A 21,921-nucleotide genomic window follows, 5' to 3' on the forward strand; every position below is an offset into this window, starting at 1 on the left:
GTTGGGTAATAGCAGGGTACCCGGGTAGTGAATTTGGACTTGTCCCAACCCAAATCTACACTGTTAAATGATCTATGCAAGAAGGAATACTGCATACTGTTGTGGAGGGAAATATGCTTTTTAGTGAAAATTTAAGAGCAAGGTAAAAACAAGGTAAAGATCTATAATACTGCAAAAAATGGATCATATGTATTGAATGACACAACCAAACAAATACACAGAATTAATTACATTTTGGTAACAAATGGCACAGTAATAGACATAAACACATTTTGCTATAATGGCAGCTCACAGTTTCAGGGGTGATGTTGGAGATGTAAAAGCAAATGTCTGTCATTTATAAACAGTTAGTCAGTTGGACAGACAATGCATCCCAACATATGCTCACTTGAACTACTGGGAGATGATGATGATATCTGGATCGATGGACAAACTTACCCCGGTAATCTATAAAACATATTGTTTCAAACACAGCCTTATGTTTCCTGAAGAACACTGTGTTAGGATTATATTTGTATCATTTGTGTGTTACATACCTGTTTGAGCAGTGTAACAAGACTGGTTGGTTCTGGCTTGGCTGTGACACCATGGAGAGTGACACCTCGAGCTTCCACCTCCAGCTTAGTGGCAGGGCCCAGGGCTATCACCTGACACAGACAAGCTTGTCATAATGGGGAGTCACCTTTACATGCCACTAACACTACTCCTACCTTCTACTCACACAACTTTATTATAACATCTGAATGTTCTAGAAAATAGCATGTTTTCAGACTTTACAGGCATACCAATTTGAGATTACAACAAATTGTTCATAATGATCAAGTTTGTATGTCGATATTGAAATCTACACATTTAACAATGTATTTACAACTTTTCAAACATAATAAAAGGCTTGGGTATGGTGCCAACAAAACCATGGCAAATTTGTGATTTGAACTTGTAATTATCAGATCCTGGCAAGGGTAAAGTGGGAGAGGTGATTGATAAGTTCTTGGACTCACACTTGACCCAAAGACATTAAAATGATGTATTTTTCAACAAAATCCCCTTCAGCATTGATACACTCTTCTTCACTGTCCAAAACGTTCTCCATATGACGGCAATATTTGAGTCGAAATAGGTTCCAGTAAGAGCTTTCTACATGTCTAGGAGCAGATGGAAGTCTGACAGAGCCAGATCAGGAGAATGAGGCGAGTGCTGAAGGAGTTCAAAGCCCAGGGATGTAGCCATGGCAATGATCGATGTGTACACTGGCACATTGTCCTGATGGAAGAGCACACATCTTCTCAGCTCAAAGTGCAGTATAAAAAATACTCCCTTTATTGCCTGGCCCTTTGGAAGACAGTCCACCATGATGACACCCAGAACAAGGATGCCATGGTGCAAAAGGTTGACAAATACACTACACATGAATTCTTTGAGGAAGAAATTACTTACTTTTATCTTGTCAAGTGGCAATAGTCCTTTCTTCACCAATGGCTCTGTGTACTGGACACCAGAAGGACTGAAGAATACAGCAAACTCAGGCAAACCCTGCCAGAAAATACATTTTTAATTAAGTTTTAATCATCCTGTTTCATTAGAGCCATTTCGGCTGAAAAGGTGACCCCCACCTTACATGTTTTATAATCAGATTACCACTGAACATGTCCTGTTGGAGGCAAACAGTACTGGATATACTTTAACAAATGTGCTCAACTGTGTGTCAGTGTGGGTCCCTACAGGGCTTGAGTTAAGGAACTTGATTAAACTTGCATTAGGTAGACTTATTAAAGTATCAGGCTGCACATTTCAGGAAAAGGTTGCACTGATGCATGTTTTACTTAGCTAAATCGATCCCTGCCTGAAATATGCATCTACTGACCAATTAACTTAAGTTTCTACATATTTCAATCCATGAATATTTGTCACAGTTCTTGTCCAAATTCATCCTCATTTGTCATATGTTGTTGGACCTCAGCTATCTTGCTATCAGGACCGTAATAATGCACACTGCTGCTAAACACACAATATCATCCATAAACACTAAAAGTGAATGACATATCAAAAACTTAAGTTTTCTTGAAACTTATCAACAATTGTTCAAAAACAAGACGTCTTTGTCATTTTGTTAAGACAGACTGACATGAAAGGAGGATTGAATTTGACCTGTCTGTCTGAGCGACCATCTAAATATCAAACTTGTTAAAATCATCATTATGATGATAATAATTAATGTTTTAATCAACAACCCAGATTCTTGTCAATGCAAGTCATGTTACCATAGATCTTCCAATTACCTTTCTCTTATGAGGACTTATAGAAACCCATATATTGTAAAAGTTCATTGATATTTGTTTGAGTTAGGAAAAAATAAAATGTACATGGTGATAGGACAGATGCCATGCCATTGAATAAGCTGTATTGGTCTATGGACATTTGAGCTAACTAGTGTTGCAACAAACAGATTATTAGTAAATGTGAACACCACTAACCACATTACTGGTGAGTATAAACACACACAACAATACCTGGTTATGCAGAACCCCCTTGACACTGCTCTCTAGGGCGTCATTGGGGTTTGTTTCATACACTGTGATCTCCTCAACAGCTAAATCTACACAGGAAAAAACATTTATCAGTTGCCTTGTACACATTTGTAACCATCAATGGTCATTTAGACATATGACATAGTGGTGTTCAGTACAACACTTAATTCCAGCTGGCTTGTGTATACATGGCTATTAAAGAACATACAACATTTACTCACATCAGGTAAATCGGAGCAAGTGTGTCTCACAACAAGTCAGAGGCTCTTAAAAAGAAGTTTGGGACAAGTAATTTCACAGAACTGTCTGGAGTTTATATATACCATTTTAAATCTCCAACATTCATGTGAAATAGAGATTACTACGCTCGTGCCTGTCAGACACCATTTATCTTACAAAACGTATCTAACGAGCGAAAGTGAGTTAGATATGCTTTGAAACAAAGAGTTGTAAGATAAAAATGGTATCTGACAGGCACGAGTGTAATAATCTGTTTCTTACCCACCCCAAAATTGCATCTTTTTAGCACTGAATCGTTGCATTTTGTCTGTTCTCATGATTGCAGTGGCGCATTGATACTTAAAACAGCGGTCATCCAACATACTGCTTACTATTCACAAATAATGTGACCCTACACCTAAAAACGTTTGGTGATGATAATAGTGCAAACTAGATAAGATCAAAGAACCCACATGATGCACAATTAAAAAAATTCACCTCAAAGAAATTACCAAATATGTACAACAATGTTTACTACCGTATGACATCAGTGCCAGTGACTGACTTCTACAAAATGGTGTGTTCACTGACAACACTACTCGGGATTTTCAGAGGAGGATTTTTCGTTGATTGAGGGATGGTCTATACATAAATGTGTCATGTAAGTAATCAGAAACAATCAGACAATCTGCGTACTGTTATTTGTTTTTATGTTTTCCAATCTAACCAAGAGAATTTGTCAGAAATGCAGATAACTACCCTTATCGTTGTGCATGACTATCAGCCAGTCATGGCGTCACACAGGACGGAAACTTCTACAATTTCTGTTGAATTTACCTGATCATTGTAATGTATTTATTTTTAATTCCATAATTCGTGCTACGATACTCTTCCCACGAATATTCTCAAACGCTTCAGCCAATGTATGCAACAATGATCTCTAAAAAATGGGAGAGTGTAAAACCTGAATTTTGCTTTGTTTACATTTCAACAAGTAGTTTTCCCGAGCACAATGTTCGTTTCCACACCTAAGTTATTTCGCTTGATGACATCTCAATAATTTTGTATTAATGAGAAAGACCATTTGTCATTTGCTTCTAAAATGTATGAGGAATTCAGGGATGCATGTATAGCAGCTGAGTTTGAAATGTACGTGATCTAATAGGCGTCTCATAACCCGCACATGTGAAACGTGATTTGTAAACACTATCCAATATTTTGGAAAGTGCATTTCAGCGTTCGTAGTTTGCGTATTTTCCAAAACATTCTAAACGATTCCAGGTTCCTTGGTGAATTTTCAGAATTATCATTGGTGTTTTGGTGAAAAACAGATTCCTGTGATCACTAATGTGCTATTTTTGAAATTCAATCCTTCAACTAAATATCCAATATTTAGATTTCTAAACACACAGTAATTTTGCTTTGCTGAAAATGATGGATGATATCACAGAGCAGGAAATTTCCAACAGAATTCAAAACTTTTAGTGTGCGTGATGTATTTCAAATTTTAGTAGACTTCAAAGTGAGTGTTGAAGAGGAGAGACATATATATCGTCGAATCATATATTTTCGGACATCATACGTTTTCAGACTGCCATGTTTTTCTCGAATTACTCCTGCTATAATGAGGGTTGTGGTGTCAACAGACATTGTAAATACTCAGATGATGGCTTGATTTTCGAGATAAAACTGTCTTTGATAAGTGAATGAGATGTTTCACAGTTCTTCTGATAAGCGAATGTTTCTTAAGCGTCCGAAAACCCATAACACGGAAATTTATCATTCTATTAACACTCTAGAACCATTACGTTCAACACTGACGTAGGTGGACATTCGACTGAAGCACGAACAACTTATCAATGACTTATCTGGAAAGTAATCCGTCATAATCTGACCTCAGGTCATCACCATGGAGTAACCAATCACTGGCCTGGAATTTGATCTCACACATATGTTTGATACCAGTTATCTCAAATGGGTTTCTCACCCACAGGTGTGTAAGAAACCAGTATCTTCCCTGCCTTCTGAAATCTGCATAATATCGGCTCTTCCAATCCTTCAATTATGTTTGTACTTTCAAATTCACAAATGTCTCTGTTAATTTTGTGAAAATAAAGAATAACAGTAATCTAATATTAATGATATTAGATACTTAACCTGCAATTTTCTACTTGTTTTTACTTTTTCCTGAATCCTATAACACAGTGCTAAAACACTCCTCCACTGGTAGTCACTACCCCCCGTGCTCCCCTCATGCCATGCAACTTCCTCTTCCTACTTGGAACACTATACAAAGCGACCTGACAGGGATGAAAGGGCGGTCCTCGAGACTAGTCTTAGCAGGAGGTGGGAACTGTCGAAACTGCAAACAGAAACCCAGGTGTTGACTGCCGAATGTTACAGACTAGACTATCTTCATCCGAGGTCCAACTGTAAGGCGTTCTTCACTAGTCTCCATCTAAACCCCCTGTACCAGTGTACTAGGGAGTAGAGAAGTAACAAACGGTAGGCACTACAATGAGACTCGGGGTTGTTATCAAGTACACACCACAGCCCTAACTCAGTAAATAATCCCTATCAACTCGCCCAGACAAGCCATGAAAGGTATAAACAGAGTGCAGCGAGAGATGGTAACAACTCCTTCGAGGATAAGTGAGTTGTTGTGCACACAAAACAGTGTATACCACTGGTGTATACCATTGATGTCCTCATCTGAGATGTCCCAGATTACAGGTTGGTGAAGGTAATGTCGGTAGGCCAGTGTCAACCCCAGACAAGAACTGTTACCTAACAGTTGGTGTGCAGAGCCGGCGTAGATGTCTGAACCAAAAGAGTCAGGATCTCAAGGTGGCAGTAGACCAGCATGTTCATATGCCACCAGATTAAGAATTCTGAACCAGGAATCCAAAGTACTCCTGGAGAACAATAGATGACCATGTTATGAAGAGTTACAGAGGAGGTAGTCATGGTACTCCGAAAATGAAAACAAAACATCTCAGTGGGATAAGGTAATGGAGCAACTGTCTCCATCAATAGATGAAGGCTGCCACCTACCGGTCAAGGGGTACTTTCAGGGGACCATGACCCAAGTCCTAACGACAAAGCAATCACTTCTGGGAAAGATGAAAACTAAGACCCTGGGATCCTCTCTGTAACCTTCCCTTCTCTCTATAGGCGGGCCGAGGGGATCACGTTGTAAACAGCCCTTTTCCTTAATGCCTGCTCACGGACACATTGGTCCACCTGCAAAACCATCATCGAGGCCTCTACTCGTGCCTTTGTAAGTAAGACTCGGTGAACGTCCAATTCTGGCAAATGAGAAGTGTAGAGGAAGACCATGGCTGATGAGGTAACGGCATCTCAAAGAGCCAATCCCAAGATGACTCAGTGATGAACTCCAACAGACAAATCACTGTCAATGACCCCATCATGGGCGATGCACTGATGAAGAAACTGAAATGAAAGAAAAGTCATGCAGCAGGTATCTGGTTGAAGAGGCCCTGGTCCTGTCCAATGATACTGCTATAAACAATGACGCAAAAGGCGAATCAAAAAGTTCAGGAACTTACAGCAGGAACTTTGCCGGTGATACCAAGACAGGTGGACTGAGTCAGTATCTCCTCCATACTATCAAAATGAACCTCTTTGGCTTCACATGATCCCTTGACTCCAACTGGACAAACTCCGCCACCTAAAGATACAGTCTTGAACCTTTTGTAGTCCTATGTCATGATCACCATCTGAAAGGGACTGACCACTCTTGACTGATGACCCACTCTACGAAGAGGTGACACATCGGGAAAGCAACACCTACCACAATCACCATCCTGTTATCTGCAGACGTAAAAAACCTCCTGTCACCCACCAAACTCCAGCTGTCCCCTGACTGTCAGCTCTGGATTGGTGATGTGGATCCTGTGACCAAGTAGGAGGCGAATGACGATTGACAATGTGGAGCCCAATCAGATGAGCTGCAATGATCTGGCAATCTATAAAAGGACCCTGACAAGACCAGCGACCCTCAGACACCATGTGATGTTCAGGGGACACATCAGGCTGAGACCACTCCACATGCTGCAAATGATGACCACATGGCGAAACACAATGCACTGCCACAACTCAGACTGCAATAGATTCCCACATGACAACAATAACTGCTCAGAAAGCTCGCTGATCTTCCGCCACTCCTCAGGCTGTAATAGCCGGCCAGGAAATGATGGACAAATTCCCGACAGCACACTGGACAGCAACCCATCAGGCAGTAGTTCATTAAGCTGCAATTGATGACCAAGTGATTGTGGACATCTCGACAATTCCTCTGTCTGTAGCTGCTCCCAGCCACCACAAATCGAAAATTGCTCCAACATAAAGTGGAAGAACTGCCTCAGCACCCCTGCGGTAGATGAAGAAGGGACTGATACCGTAGGCTTCATTCACATTGGCAGTCCCCACACAGAAAAAATTCAGGTATGTCGGCATCCAACTCAGAGCCAGACGCCTGAAGGAAAAGTTCAGTGTCCTCCATTGTCAATCACTGAAGCAAACAGAAAAATATGTGAATTTCACAAAAGGGACAAAACTTGCATAAATAGCCAGATATAAATATTTAGGGGTAACTGCAAAAACGACAAGGCAATAATCAAAGCCTAATTGAAAAAAGACGGAAATACAACAAGAGTTGAATGGCACGTGAGACAAAGGCATAATAGCCAGATATCAAATACGCACAAAAAAAAGAACAGAAAAGGCAAAAGACTGGTGAAACATTAGAAGAATTGAAAAAGGCACATGAGCAAAAGTACAATTACCAACCAATGGGACCCCTAAGAAAAACCAAACAACAGAGTAGGAAGAGGAAGTTGCATGGCATGAGGGGACATACACAGTGGTGACTACCAGTATGGGAGTGTTTTGATGCTTTGTTATAGGATTCAGGAACAAGTAAGAATGAGTAGGAAATTGCAGACTGTCTTAACAGTACAAGAAATAATTATAAGAACAAATAATACATCAAACATAGCTACATCTCTCATGAAACATTGTTCATGTACATATGGGCAGAGTACAAATGTCAAATGAAGTAGTCCATTATTCTACAGATAGACTCATTTTACCCCTTTTGTTTTCTTGTCATAATATGAGTGAACCCACAAACTAATTAACTAAGTGTGTACCATGACAAGCTTATCAGAATCAAAGGAATAAATGTTCAATGTGTCCTCATGTTACTTATATTTCTTTTTAGCATAAATTACTCAGCTAATGTGTATAACATCACCATTTTCATAAACACCCATGAAGATCCGGGTTAGAATTATGTTAGTTATTAGGTTTGGATATCTGTTAAAGCAGAGAAACCCGTGAAGATTCAGGTTAGAATAGGTCTTCAGCAACCAATGCTTGCCGTAAAAGGTGACTATGCTTGTCATAAGAGGCGACTGACGAGAGGAGTCGTCAGGCTCCCTGACTGGGTCGATGCATATCATCATATACCAAATGCATAAATTGATGCTTATGATGTCAATCACTGGATTTACAGACCCCCATCACAAAGCTGGAATATTGCTGAGTGCGGCGTTAAACAAGAAACAAACCAACTTTCAAAAACTAGGAAGTTTCCTTGTCAAGCCATGAACACAGCAATGGCTTAACTGTTTCCAGGGGACAAAAGAAAATGTAAACTGTCTAGTTGGGCAATACATTATACCTGTTCTGTAAAACCTAACATCACTTCTACACAATTAAGGGTTACATGTGGATTTGTACAAACTTTCCAAGCCAACTCTCTGCTACATGAGATTGTACAAAGCTGAATGTATCCAAGGAACATAATGAGCAGCTACCTTTCTCCTTCAGGTGTTGCACCAGCACATCTCTGCGGATGTCAGAACAGGGGTACAGGAATGGTTTGCCATCTTGAGAGGGACCTGCATCAGAGAAGGGCAACCCATTAGCCTATCAAAACCAATCCACATCATAGTGGGATGACAATGTATGTCATAAACAAGCATCACATAGTGATATCACTCAACAAAGGTGTTCTATCGAGTGTATAGATCAAACAGCTGCCCATGACTTGTTCTAAAAGTGAGGTAAGGTGAAAGGGGGATAACTTGGTGTTTAATACTATTGCACTTATATAGCGACCTGCAGGCATGTGTGTGTGGCTTTTTTTAGCCTGGACTCTAATGCTACATTATAGTACCGATCAGTCCTCACTTTATCCTCTTTTATACTGGAGGCCAAGCAGGGTACAAACAAATAGCATCTCTTAGACCACCGACCTTCCGCTCTCCAGGCAGATGCTCTATACAATAAACCATACAGGTGTCTACTTGTTCTAAAGAGTCAATAACACTGAATCATAAACTGATAAACATGCTGCTAGGTGACTGGTTAATTTAGCCATCTCAGAAGGGTGGCGTTAAATTGAGAAGATCACTGAATGCAGTGGCTATAATCTGAGATACAAGGGGTTTCAATTTGTTTCGATTGATTTAGAAAATAAGCAAAAGATAAATTCAAGAAACACAAGAGTCAACAGTTGACAATTTGATGGATAGTGAGGAAATACAAATAGTTCAAGGAATATGCCCTCAAATGAAACCTTTATTGTGTTTTCCAAAATTCCTTAACAGCAAATGGCACAAGTTTTTGATTAGAATGATACCTGTGCAATCTGAGTTCTCTCCCTGAAATTAAAAATACCACATACCCTCATTTGAACCTATGGCCCATTTGTTGTCACGGAAACCAGAACAAAATGAACAAGTAAAAATTTATAACATTAAATAACAAATGGCACCAGCTCAAGGTTGGACTGATATCTGTGCAAAGTTTGATCATTAAGCTATGATCAAGTCACAAAATGGGATGGATGGAAGGACAGATGGATATCACTCATTCCTATAATCTTTGTGGTAAAACATGAAAACAGCCTTACCATTCATCCCCCCCCCCCCCCCCTTCCCCCCCTCCCTAGGACCTAAACTCTGAAAAAATACATGTAGCAAGGGACATAACTCTGGAAAAAATAATATTTATGGCAGCAAGTTTTAAACTCAGTCTTTATAATTATCTCTCAGGCAGACTTGCAAAGTTTCATTCATGTAACTTCAGTAGTATCTGAGATTAGTTGTCCCTATTGTAGACATTATGTATAAAGTAAACACAAAAAATATCTTTTCTTAGATATACCAAAACATCAATAGGCACCAGTTCAGCACGTGTTTGATACTTATGCAAAGTTTCATTTGAAATATTAAATGGTTCAAAGTTATGCTCAAGATATGAATGCAACACATATTTATATCTTAGTCCAGTTTGTTGCCAGGAAATCACACCAAAACCTTTTTTTAGAAATACAAAAACATCAAAGGCACCAGTTCAGCATGTAATGTCATATATTTGCAAAGTTTCATAATAAACAATCTAACATTTTCCGAGTTCTGCTCGAAATGTGACAGACAGATGGACGGAAGAGAGATGGAAAACACCCATTCCTTTCTCCCCTCTCACTCTGAAGCTCAGTAACACACATGCCTTCTTTCTGGAATATTTGCAACATTAGGTCATTGAGGTCATCATACAAAGGTAAACACAGAGGAAAAGATACATCCAACACAGTTAAATACTCAAACAGAAAGTCAAGTGCACACTGCTACCTTAATAACAAGCTATGAGTTTTAATGATATTACTTCCTGTTTGGAAAACACATGTTCAATCCAGTCAAATAATCTTGTAAGCCAAGTTGTAAGCCATCTATATGTCCATAGATAAATGCAGTACCAGCTGAGATAACTTTTGCAAGCTCTGTCGCACTGCCTGAGTCCTCTCCTGTTGTGGTGAATCCTGCCTTCTTAGCTGAAACACAACATAAGACATTCTACATACCAATAACTTAGTTTGTCACAGAAGTTGAATTCCACACCTCTCTGGTTTGACTGTTACAGGGGTTAAACCAAGTTCCACTACTCTTGTTTGAGTGTCCCAGGGTAACCATCCACATGGATGCCTTGGACATTCAAGAATGGCTGATGTGCATGTCGGATGTCAAGTGGTCTATATCATATTTTCCAAATAGTCATACAGTTATTTCAAGAGATCAATCACTATCAAAAGTAGACACAAATATTAGAATGGTCACAACAGACAACTCGTCAACATGGCTATATATTATCAACCATTTGTTTCAAACTTAACTTAACTTATATGATAGTTATAGTCAATTGAATTACCTTCCTTCCATACATTAAAAGTGCTATCAGACCTCAGAATAAGATTTTAATTAGTTCATAATACTTCTGTTACAATATTCATTTGTAGTTTGTAACCTCATGTAAATAAGCTCACCTAAAGCACCAGTAGCTTTTCCAACCACATAGCACTTCATGTCACTGAATTTCTTTCCCTTATCTGAAAGAAACAATCCATTGCTACAATTAGAGACTTTGTGGTGATAAGCTAGACATCAAATCCTCAAGATCATAAGTCATATGTTATATGTTATTGTCTGGTCACAGCTGTTTCAGACATATCAGAAAACCCCATCAAGGTCTGACTTACTGATTATAAAGGAAGAGATGAACCAAATTTATTTCTTGATTTCAAATTTTGCGACTAGTCTGGTGAAATTTCACTGGGGTCAGGAAGCTAATACAGAGCCACTATGACAGCCCATATGTAAGATTTAGAATCTAATGCATGATAGAAGCTAACATGTTTATTCCACTGGTTCTGATGATAACATAAAGCAAAACCCTTAAAAATGGCAAGTTTCCACCTGTCCTCATGATACTTTTGGGCAGTTTGGCAGAGACTATAGGATTAGTGCCAATTTCTATTGTTGCAATGACAAGGATATGGACGGACGAGTTGGGGTAAGTATAGACTGGAAAGATATGTTTGCACGGACTGCCAAGGTGCATTGGATGATGTCACAACCAGGGTTTCAAATTTAATGTGAATACTTAGGTATTAGCTGTACCGGATATTAATTTGACAGAATTTATTCATTCAGTTATCATCCAAACTGCTGAAAACAGAAAACAGAAACGAATACCCTTGAAAGTGAGAAGTAATAAGACACCGCTTCAAAATCAAAATACAAAATACCTATTCAAACAGTTTAATTTACCCTTTAACGCTGACCTCTTTCTATGTGGTTATTTTTTTAACAGGGATGGATATTACTGGTACCCAAGAATGTCTCCAAGGCTGCGATACCCCACAAAATGTTTGAAATTCTACCAATAATAATAATAATAATAATAATAATAATAACAGTCCATTCGTATGGCGATGTCAGGATTGTGAGATTGTGCGACATCATCTTCGAGATCGCTTTGTTACTGCTGCGGAAACTGCTCAACAGACCATGCGGACACACCAGCGACACATTAGTGCGGTCATCGTGCGTCGACGTTTGACGAGCAGACACCCCCACTGTCACAGGCCACACAGAGAACCCATTCTGACACCACATCATTGCCGGGACTGTCTTCAGTGGGCAACACAGCACCAGCATGCTTGTGTTGTTGAGAGAGACTCGTGGGGTGGTCAAAGCATCATGGTGTGGGGTGAAAGTGGTATTGCACAGAGGGTCGGCCCTGTGGTCTTCCAGAACATCGGTCCAGGGAGAGGCAATGGTGTCACAGCAGCTCAGTACATTGATTAAGTCTTGAGATCACAAGCCATACCTCATTTGGCACGTCGCCGCAACCACGAGTTTCAGCATGATTACGCCCATGCCTGCACTGCGAGAACAACAAGAGACCACCTCCAGCAGAATGGCATCAGAACCATGCAGTGGCCTACCCTCAGTCCCGATTTAAATTTCATTGAGCACCTGTGGGACGAGATTCAAAGATGGCTGAATGACGTCCTACCAACCCCGACAACTGCAGCTGTACTGCATCAGGCGTTCCTCAGAGTTTGGGCTCAAATGCCTATGGCCTTCATCAACCGCCTCATCCATTCCATGTATCGATGTTGCACGGCAGTCATCAATGCACATGGCAGACACATGAGATACTGACTTGTGATGCCATTTTCTCAGAGACTAGTGTTTTGTTTCACTTTAAGAACATTTGACACCTTGATGATCGGTTTTGCAAAATTTCATCTTTTTAATATGTCTCAAAGTATGTTTACAGTGTTTGGACAAATAAGGTGTCTCATATATATATATATCTATCCATGGTGATGGATTTTTGTGTTTCAGTATATATATGTAGGAGATCAGCAAGATAGGATGGTGAAGACATAACAGAGAAGCTTGAATGTTCAACTGGAAGTCAATGCAGGCGGTATAACATTGGAGTGATATGGTCAAACTTGCCAGAGTGAGTACTGTTCTGGCAACTGTGTTCTGCACCCGTAACTGGTTCAGCTGGGATCTTGCTGCACCCACCAGCAAGCTATTACAGTAGTCCAACCTTGTCATAACTAAAGACAAGACAAGTATGATAGATGACTACTGAGTAAGAAATTTGCGGATGTGCCCTATGTTCCTTAGAATGAGAATACAGGTTCTAACCACATCGTTGACATGATTGTTGAGAGACAATTCCGGATCTAGGGTAGCACCAAGATTTCATACACCTGCTGCCAGGGGAATGGTAGTGTCATTGAACTGAAATGATTCAGTGCCACATTTTGCTCTTAGACCCTTTGGACCAACAAATAGACTCTCTGTTCTACTGTCAAGCTTCAACTTGTCTTCACACATCCATTACTTATGTCACTGCAGGATTTGCCGAGTAGCAACAATACTGCATTTCATCTGATGGTGTGGGTCTGAAGACATCATTTAGCTGTGTGTCATCAGCATAGAAATGATGAAAATCTGGTGCTTATCAATTACTGTACCTAATTCCTTAGAGTAAAATGTGAATAATACTGGTCCAAGTACACAACCTTGTGGGACCCCACACTTGAGCAGCACTTTCTCAGACAGTGATGCTTTGATAAGAACAGTTTGATATCGAGATGAAAGATTCGACTTGAACCAATGCCATGCTATTCCATGAATCCTGAATTCATTTCTGAGGCTTGTAAGAAAACTGTCATGGTCAATGGTATCAAAAGCCACATTTCAATCTAACAGAACTAGTAAACCAACATTCTTGTTGTCTAAACCAATTCTTAAGTCGTTGAGAAACTTGATTCGAGCTGTCTCAGTGCTGTGATTGGAATGATATGCAGACTGGTAAGACTCATAGAGATTGTTGCTTCACAGTTGCTTAGACAATCTTTCACCATCTGCAAATTCAATTAATTTGGAAACAAAAGATAGGTTTGATACTGGGAGTACAGGCTACCTGCTCTACCACATGAGAGTACAGGCTACCTGCTCAACTATATGGGAGTACAGGCTACCTGCTCTACTACATGGGAGCACAGGCTACCTGCCCTACCTGCTCCACTACATGGGAGTACAGGCTACCTGCTCTACCTGCTCCACTACATGGGAGTACAGGCTACCTGCTCTACTACATGGGAGTACAGGCTACCTGCTCTACTACATGGGAGTACAGGCTACCTGCTCAACTATATGGGAGTACAGGCTACCTGCTCTACTACATGGGAGTATAGGCTACCTGCTCAACTATATGGGAGTACAGGCTACCTGCTCTATTACATGGGAGCACAGGCTACCTGCCCTACCTGCTCCACTACATGGGAGTATAGGCTACCTGCTCTACCTGCTCCACTACATGGGAGTACAGGCTACCTGCTCTACTACATGGGAGTATAGGCTACCTGCTCTACTACATGGCAGTACAGGCTACCTGCTCTACTACATGGGAGTATAGGCTACCTGCTCAACTATATGGGAGTACAGGCTACCTGCTCTACTACATGGGAGTACAGGCTACCTGCTCTACTACATGGGAGCACAGGCTACCTGCTCTACTACATGGGAGTATAGGCTACCTGCTCTACTACATGGCAGTACAGGCTACCTGCTCTACTACATGGGAGTATAGGCTACCTGCTCAACCATATGGGAGTACAGGCTACCTGCTCTACTACATGGGAGTACAGGCTACCTGCTCTACTACATGGGAGCACAGGCTACCTGCTCTACTACATGGGAGTATAGGCTACCTGCTCTACTACATGGCAGTACAGGCTACCTGCTCTACTACATGGGAGCACAGGCTACCTGCTCTACTACATGGGAGTACAGGCTACCTGCTCTACTACATGGGAGCACAGGCTACCTGCTCTACTACATGGGAGTACAGGCTACCTGCTCAACTACATGGGAGTACAGGCTACCTGCTCTACTACATGGGACAACATGCTATCTGCTCTACTACATGGAGTACAGGCTACCTGCTCTACTACATGGGAATACAGGCTACCTGCTCTACTACATGGGAGTATAGGCTACCTGCTCTACTACATGGCAGTACAGGCTACCTGCTCTACTACATGGGAGCACAGGCTACCTGCTCTACTACATGGGAGTACAGGCTACCTGCTCTACTACATGGGAGCACAGGCTACCTGCTCTACTACATGGGAGTACAGGCTACCTGCTCAACTACATGGGAGTACAGGCTACCTGCTCTACTACATGGGACAACATGCTATCTGCTCTACTACATGGAGTACAGGCTACCTGCTCTACTACATGGGAATACAGGCTACCTGCTCTACTACATGGGAGTACAAGCTACCTGCTCTACTACATGGGAGCACAGGCTACCTGCTCTACTACATGGGACAACATGCTTTCTGCTCTACTACATGGGAGTAAAGGCTACCTGCTCTACTACATGGGAGTACAGGCTACCTGCTCAACTACATGGGAGTACAGGCTACCTAATCTACTACATGGGACAACATGCTATCTGCTCTACTACATGTGAGTACAGGCTACCTGCTCTACTACATGGGAGCACAGGCTACCTGCTCTACTACATGGGACAACATGCTATCTGCTCTACTACATGGGAGTACAGGCTACCAGCTCTACTACATGGGAGTACAGGCTACCTGCTCTACTACATGGGAGTACAGGCTACCTGCTCTACTACATGGGAGCACAGGCTACCTGCTCTACTACATGGGACAACATGCTTTCTGCTCTACTACATGGGAGTACCGGCTACCTGCTCTACTACATGGGAGCACAGGCTACCTGCTCTACTACATGGGAGCACAGGCTACCTGCTCTACTACATGGGAGTACAGGCTACCAGCTCTATTACGTTGGAGTACAGGCTACCTGCTCAACTACATGGGAGCACAGGCTACCTGCTCTACTACATTGGAGCACAGGCTACCTGCTCTACTACATGGGAGTACAGGCTACCTGCTCTACTACATGGGAGTACAGGCTACCAGCTCTACTACATGGGAGCACAGGCTACCAGCTCTATTACATTGGAGTACAGGCTACCTGCTCTACTACATGGGAGCACAGGCTACCTGCTCTACTACATGGGAGCACAGGCTACCTGCTCTACTACATGGGAGTACAGGCTACCTGCTCTACTACATGGGAGTACAGGCTACCAGCTCTACTACATGGGAGTACAGGCTACCTGCTCTACTACATGGGAGCACAGGCTACCTGCTCTACTACATGGGAGCACAGGCTACCTGCTCTACTACATGGGAGCACAGGCTACCTGCTCTACTACATGGGAGTGCAGGCTACCAGCTCTACTACATGGGAGTACAGGCTACCTGCTCTACTACATGGGAGTATAGGCTGCCTGCTCAACTATATGGGAGTACAGGCTACCTGCTCTACTACATGGGACAACATGCTATCTGCTCTACTACATGGGAGTACAGGCTACCTGCTCTACTACATGGGAGCACAGGCTACCTGCAATGCCAGCTATACAACATGGAAGAGCTCCTTTACATGGGAGTACAGGTTACCTGCAATGGCCTCGGACGCCTTGACCACTGCTTCCACTGCTCGTGGACTTGTGAGAATGATGGCTGAGAAGTCACTTAGGTTCTGTAGATGTGTCTTCAACTGATCCGAGTTGACAAATGTAAATGACAACACTGGAATGCTCACTGCTTCATAGCCATTGTTTTTTAGTTCCTGTAAAATGAGAGAGCACATATATAGTTAACAATAGGGCTGGGACGATACACCAACTGTGTGATATGTATCATGATACCTTGTTCACGATCTGATACGTATCGCGATACTTGCATGTGCACTTAACTGTGGTGCGTAAGCCATTTTTTTCATAGACAGGATTGCCAAATACCTGGTACACTAATGATTAACAGTTGGCAGTGTCAGGTATGGCACAATGGATAAAAATATATATGTTTTCACTACTCATTTTCACTTGTAATTAGTGTTTGGTGTAACACTTATTCAAGAAAACATTTAAGGTAGGAATTGATACTTTTTACTTAGTGTGGGACTGTGATCGATACTTGTTACGAGAAGTAAATAAATCGTGATCCACCGATGTATCAGTGTATTGTCCCACCACTAGTTAACGATGTCAAAATTTAAGCTCATAACCATAAACATCTACACAGTTTCAGACAAATTCTGTGAAAATATTTGCAGAAAACATAAATTACCGCAGAACTACAGTAAACTGGTGAGATTTGTCTTCTTTTTTCAATCAATACACTAATTTACATCTTTACATTTTCATTTTATTTTTAAGCTTTACTATCAAATTTGGCACTTGTGATTCAAACATACGTAATATGAATCCTATAGTAAAATCCAAACAAACCACATGAATCATACTGTGCAAAAAAATCCCGCAAAAGTGATTTTAGATGCATATTTTATATACCATATAAATAATCAACAGATGGTAATTAATTGTTCAAAATTAGCACACATCATTGTTATTGAACCAGGTTTCATAGGGCATAGGAGGTCATCTGTTCTCAATATCTTGTATGGCCACCATTACATTCCAAAACAGACTGGCATCGTGGTCCCATGGAAGCAATCAGATCCTGAATTGTGAGCTGCAAAATGTTCATCCACTCTGCCTGCAGTGTTTGTGCCACCTGTCGGATGTTCTATGGTTGTTGCGGACATGCCCCTAGTTGTGGATCCAGTGCATCCCATAGATGTTCAGTTTGGTTTAAATCTGGGGACCTGGAGGGCCATGGCAAAGCGTGGCTGTTGTCATAACTGAAACAGGCTGTCGTTAGTTTTGCTGTGTGAGGTCGGGCGTTGTCCTGTTGACCTATAATGGGACGTGTGGCCAAAGAATCTCATCTGTGTAGCTTTGTGCCGTTAAATTCCCCACAACTTGCACTAAGTCTGTGCTCCATCACAGTTTTGGCCCTACTCTGTGACCTTGACACCACTGACATCGCAGCCGATGATGCAGGTCTGTCAAGTGATTCTTCGAACTGGTTGTCAAGCATGAATACCATCAGTGCATAAATTGTTCCTCAATGTTTGTGCTGATATCCTACGGAAAACCCAACGTTTTTTATAGCCCGACAAGTGATGCTGTACGTGCATGTCATGTTGTGTGTTTCAGTGCAAGGCTCTCTCACGTGGTTGTGATTTTGCGATTTTGCATCAGATAGCATTTTTAAGTTTTGAGGGAGAAACGGTTGTTTTTACTGCAGAATTTACCCCAGAATTTTACTGCAGAATTGGTCTGGGATTGACACAATATTTCAACTTGATAACTGTTATAGTCCTGATAGTATTTATTTGGAGATAAACCTACTGTGTTTTGAAATTTGATTTGAAGTAGGTACCGCTAAAGCGCTCAGTTCCAAATTAAAATAAGAGGTAACTACTCTACAGTGGGACTACATCAAATTTCAAAACAAAGTAGGTTTATCTCCATTCCACCATGACGGCAACAAACAGTGCTCTCTTGCATGCATAACAACACAGGGTACGAAGGTCCACAATCTTAGAACATTCCATAATGTGATCACAGGTAGTTATATATGAAACAAATATTACTAAAGTTCAAGTCTAAAAAACACCATAGTCTTGAGTAGTTCAAAATAAGTGTTCAAAACACATAGTTTTTCAAAAAGAAGTTGACAAATAACCCTCCAAACTTAGTCCAAAGACAGGTGTTCTAATTTCTATAGCAACCTGCTGTGCACTGTTTGGACTGACCCCAAATCAATTCTTGGAAATCGGCAAGAGGTCATTTCTTGGAAATCAAACATACCATTTATATTGTAGGGGTGACAGGTTGTAGAAATAATTTTTAAAATGCTAAACAAATATATTTCTCCAACAAAGTTTATGAATTAACATTCTACTTTATATTTTGCATGTGTAAGTCTTATTAGTTAGTGAGCAATTACCCCAAGTAAATAATAAAAATCCAAATAAACGCCTCTCCATTCCCAATTTGGATGTGGCAGAACTTGACCTACATCACAGTTACTCACACTTCAAAACTGTCAATATGCCTGCCAATCTCTACATTTTCCATGTCTCAGCAGACAGGTAACAAAGCCAAATGAGAACACTGGTCTATGATGTGGTTCAACATTAACCTGTAGATTCATTGGGAATGAGCCTGCTGGTACAATGTGATTACCAATGGAACTGGAGTATGACTGAACAGCCGCTTTTTAGGCTGCAGACAAGATGTTTTTCAAACAAGCCGGCTATTTTGGCACGAGGAATCTGCATGATTTGACCTGTCAATTTGAAGTTTTCACGGATTCACGCAAGCGTGTGAAAGAAAATTATTGTGACTGTTGTGGCCCAGAAACAGTGGTTCGTGTATTGTGTGTTCTGAAATGAATCTCATCGATTTTGATATGTTGCTAAAATCAAGTGTGCTTTGACTTCAGTGATGTCAGGACATTGTTTTCATCTTTCGAAAGGAGCTAGAGAATCTAGGAGTGTTTATTTATGGACTTTTAAATCCTCTCCTGCCAAATCCTTACGGTGGTGATAGACAGAGATGGCAATGAATATCACAAAAAGATTTGTAAACAACATATTGTCATAAATAAAGTTTCTTCAAACATGTTTTATAATGTTTTATTTTACTGTCATTGTCAGTTGTTTCAATGAGGAAATAGCCTGTTCCAATTCTGGTCTCCATAAAATGTCCCTAACAGGTTCATAAACATTTCATTTGTATGGAAAAGATATGCCTTCGTTAAATCTTGTAATGTCATCAACATAGCAGTTAGGGTTGCGGCCTAGAACGCCAAAAACATTAGATATCAAACTACAGTATTTCCTCTGCTGGATGCCAGGCCGTCTATTAATTTCGCGAGAGCCCTTGACACGATGTGTATTAGAGATCTGGCTTGTATTTAAGACCCAGCGTGTAATAGAGGAAATATAGATACGTTTTACATATGGGGGTGATTGATCGGCAGCCACTTTTTATGAATCGATAAGTAGGCAATCGATGTATTCATACTCTGTGTGAAAAGACTTGAAAGGGGTTTCCGTAGCAAAAAGGAAACGTCTTTTTAACCAATCAGAATCAAGCATTCATCAACACCATGGTAGAATTTATTTGCAATACTAAGAATCATCCATGGTTGACCCTGAACCACAATGTGGTGCTGCACAATCTACCAGAATATCATCTCTCGGAGTTTTTGGTTTCTCAGATGATGTTTGCCATGTGTGAGGAATATTGATGTTTGATTTTCACAAAATTGGAAATTTTAGTATAAATTGTATGTTTATATACTTATCCTACATCTCGAAGTCCTTCTCTGTCAGTGGCTCTTAATCACAGGAAACAAGGTGTTGAAGAACGTTCAGGTCCCAGGAAGGGGACGAGCAGCTTGGTCCTCTAATTTGTAGTAATGGATGAACAATTGCAATTCCGCAACCAAGGAAACCTTTGCATCGGAAGTGGTGGCAATGCCACAAGGTAGATTGCCAACGTGGATCCCGTAAGTTTCCGTGATGTAAATCCTCGGCGATCTGTTGAGGTGAGGCTGGGGTAGGGGTTGAAATATCACGAGCGCGACAATAAGTAAAAGACTGTCCACTTGTGGTCATAAAACCACAGGGTGGAAGAACGATAGGCAACAGTGATGGTCTACGCTACCCGCTGGGAGTAGCCTTTGGCAATGAGCAACTTTTGCTGATGCACTAAATGCAGAGATGGAGCATTGCAAGGGACACTGAGAGTGAGTCTGAAGTAGTAGGTCGTCGCGGAGCGAAAAATGATGAAATCACTCATCGGCGAGCCTCAGCAAGATGGGTAACCAATTGCGCGTTGGCCAATAGGGAGAGACTAAAGTCCAGAGACCCTGCACTGAAGGAAACCTGTTGGGGGAAAGGTATAGGCATTGAGACCTTCCCCCGAAATTGCCAACGCATCGTGCTCCCAAGCCAGGATTGGGGATGGGAGATACGAATCGGGATAGCTGAGCATTGAAGTGGGTGGCGAAGAGGTCTACTTCTGGGGCCCGATAAAGTGGACAAATGCACTGGAATGATGTTGGATGAAGAGACCACTTGGTCGGTGATGGTCTGTTGGGTCTATGATGTTGGAGATTCCTGGAATATGCCGAGCCTGGACATGGATGTTGAGGGAGTCAAGTCGATGAGTCGAAAGAACTTGAATTTGAGATTGTTGATGTAGGGGCAATGCTCTTCGTCGGACCACCGCCCTGCCACTTGCAGATCTTGAAAGTGCGCTCCCCAAACTACGGTTGAAGCGTCTACGAACAGACAAAGGGACAAGATGAATAGCCTCTAAAAGAGACCCCTCGGCAAACATTCGATGTGACCAGCCATCATTGAAGATGAGGGCGGAGACGGAGAGGTAGAGAGATTGGCGTGTGACAATCGTTGATCCTGATAAAGAGGCAAGAAAACATTGCAGTGGATGCAGATGAAGTTAACCCCATACAGTGAGTGCCTGCGCCGACGTTAGGAGGCCCAAGAGTTGTTGCCATTGTTGAGATAAGAATCAAACACAATCCCATGAAGCACCAGTATTCCGCCTACGGCCATGGCTGTAACAGAAACGTCCGGAGGTGGAAATTCCCAGTTGTGCTTTTGTGAAAAGGAGTCAGTTTCCGGCCGAACATCCCCCTCGGGAAGGTTCACCGGAGCTCTTGGTAAAGGAGACGGATCAACCCATGAAGAGATTCGAGCTTCGTTGTCCCTTCTACCTCTACCGTGTCTGCGAAAGGGATTAGGTTGAGATGAGACATGTTCTCAAAGATCGTGCTGGGCAG

General features: G+C 41.5%; 1 protein-coding gene across 2 annotated transcripts in view; it reads right to left on the reverse strand.

Moving 5' to 3' along the window:
- LOC139452886 (uroporphyrinogen-III synthase-like) overlaps window positions 1-21,921 on the reverse strand; it is a 39,027-nt gene that overhangs the window by 6,423 nt on the left and 10,683 nt on the right. For both annotated transcript variants that reach the window (XM_071234523.1, XM_071234524.1), the window contains exons 3-9: window positions 16,654-16,825; window positions 11,101-11,163; window positions 10,537-10,611; window positions 8,591-8,674; window positions 2,511-2,596; window positions 1,438-1,533; window positions 537-647 (exon numbers count right to left, since the gene is read on the reverse strand). In XM_071234523.1, the coding sequence (XP_071090624.1) occupies window positions 537-647; window positions 1,438-1,533; window positions 2,511-2,596; window positions 8,591-8,674; window positions 10,537-10,611; window positions 11,101-11,163; window positions 16,654-16,825 (687 nt within the window). The remainder of the gene's footprint in view (window positions 1-536; window positions 648-1,437; window positions 1,534-2,510; window positions 2,597-8,590; window positions 8,675-10,536; window positions 10,612-11,100; window positions 11,164-16,653; window positions 16,826-21,921) is intronic.

Source organism: Haliotis cracherodii, unplaced genomic scaffold (assembly GCF_022045235.1).
Source record: "Haliotis cracherodii isolate W230 unplaced genomic scaffold, xgHalCrac1.p SCAF_9, whole genome shotgun sequence".
Classification (NCBI taxonomy): Eukaryota; Metazoa; Mollusca; class Gastropoda; order Lepetellida; family Haliotidae; genus Haliotis; species Haliotis cracherodii.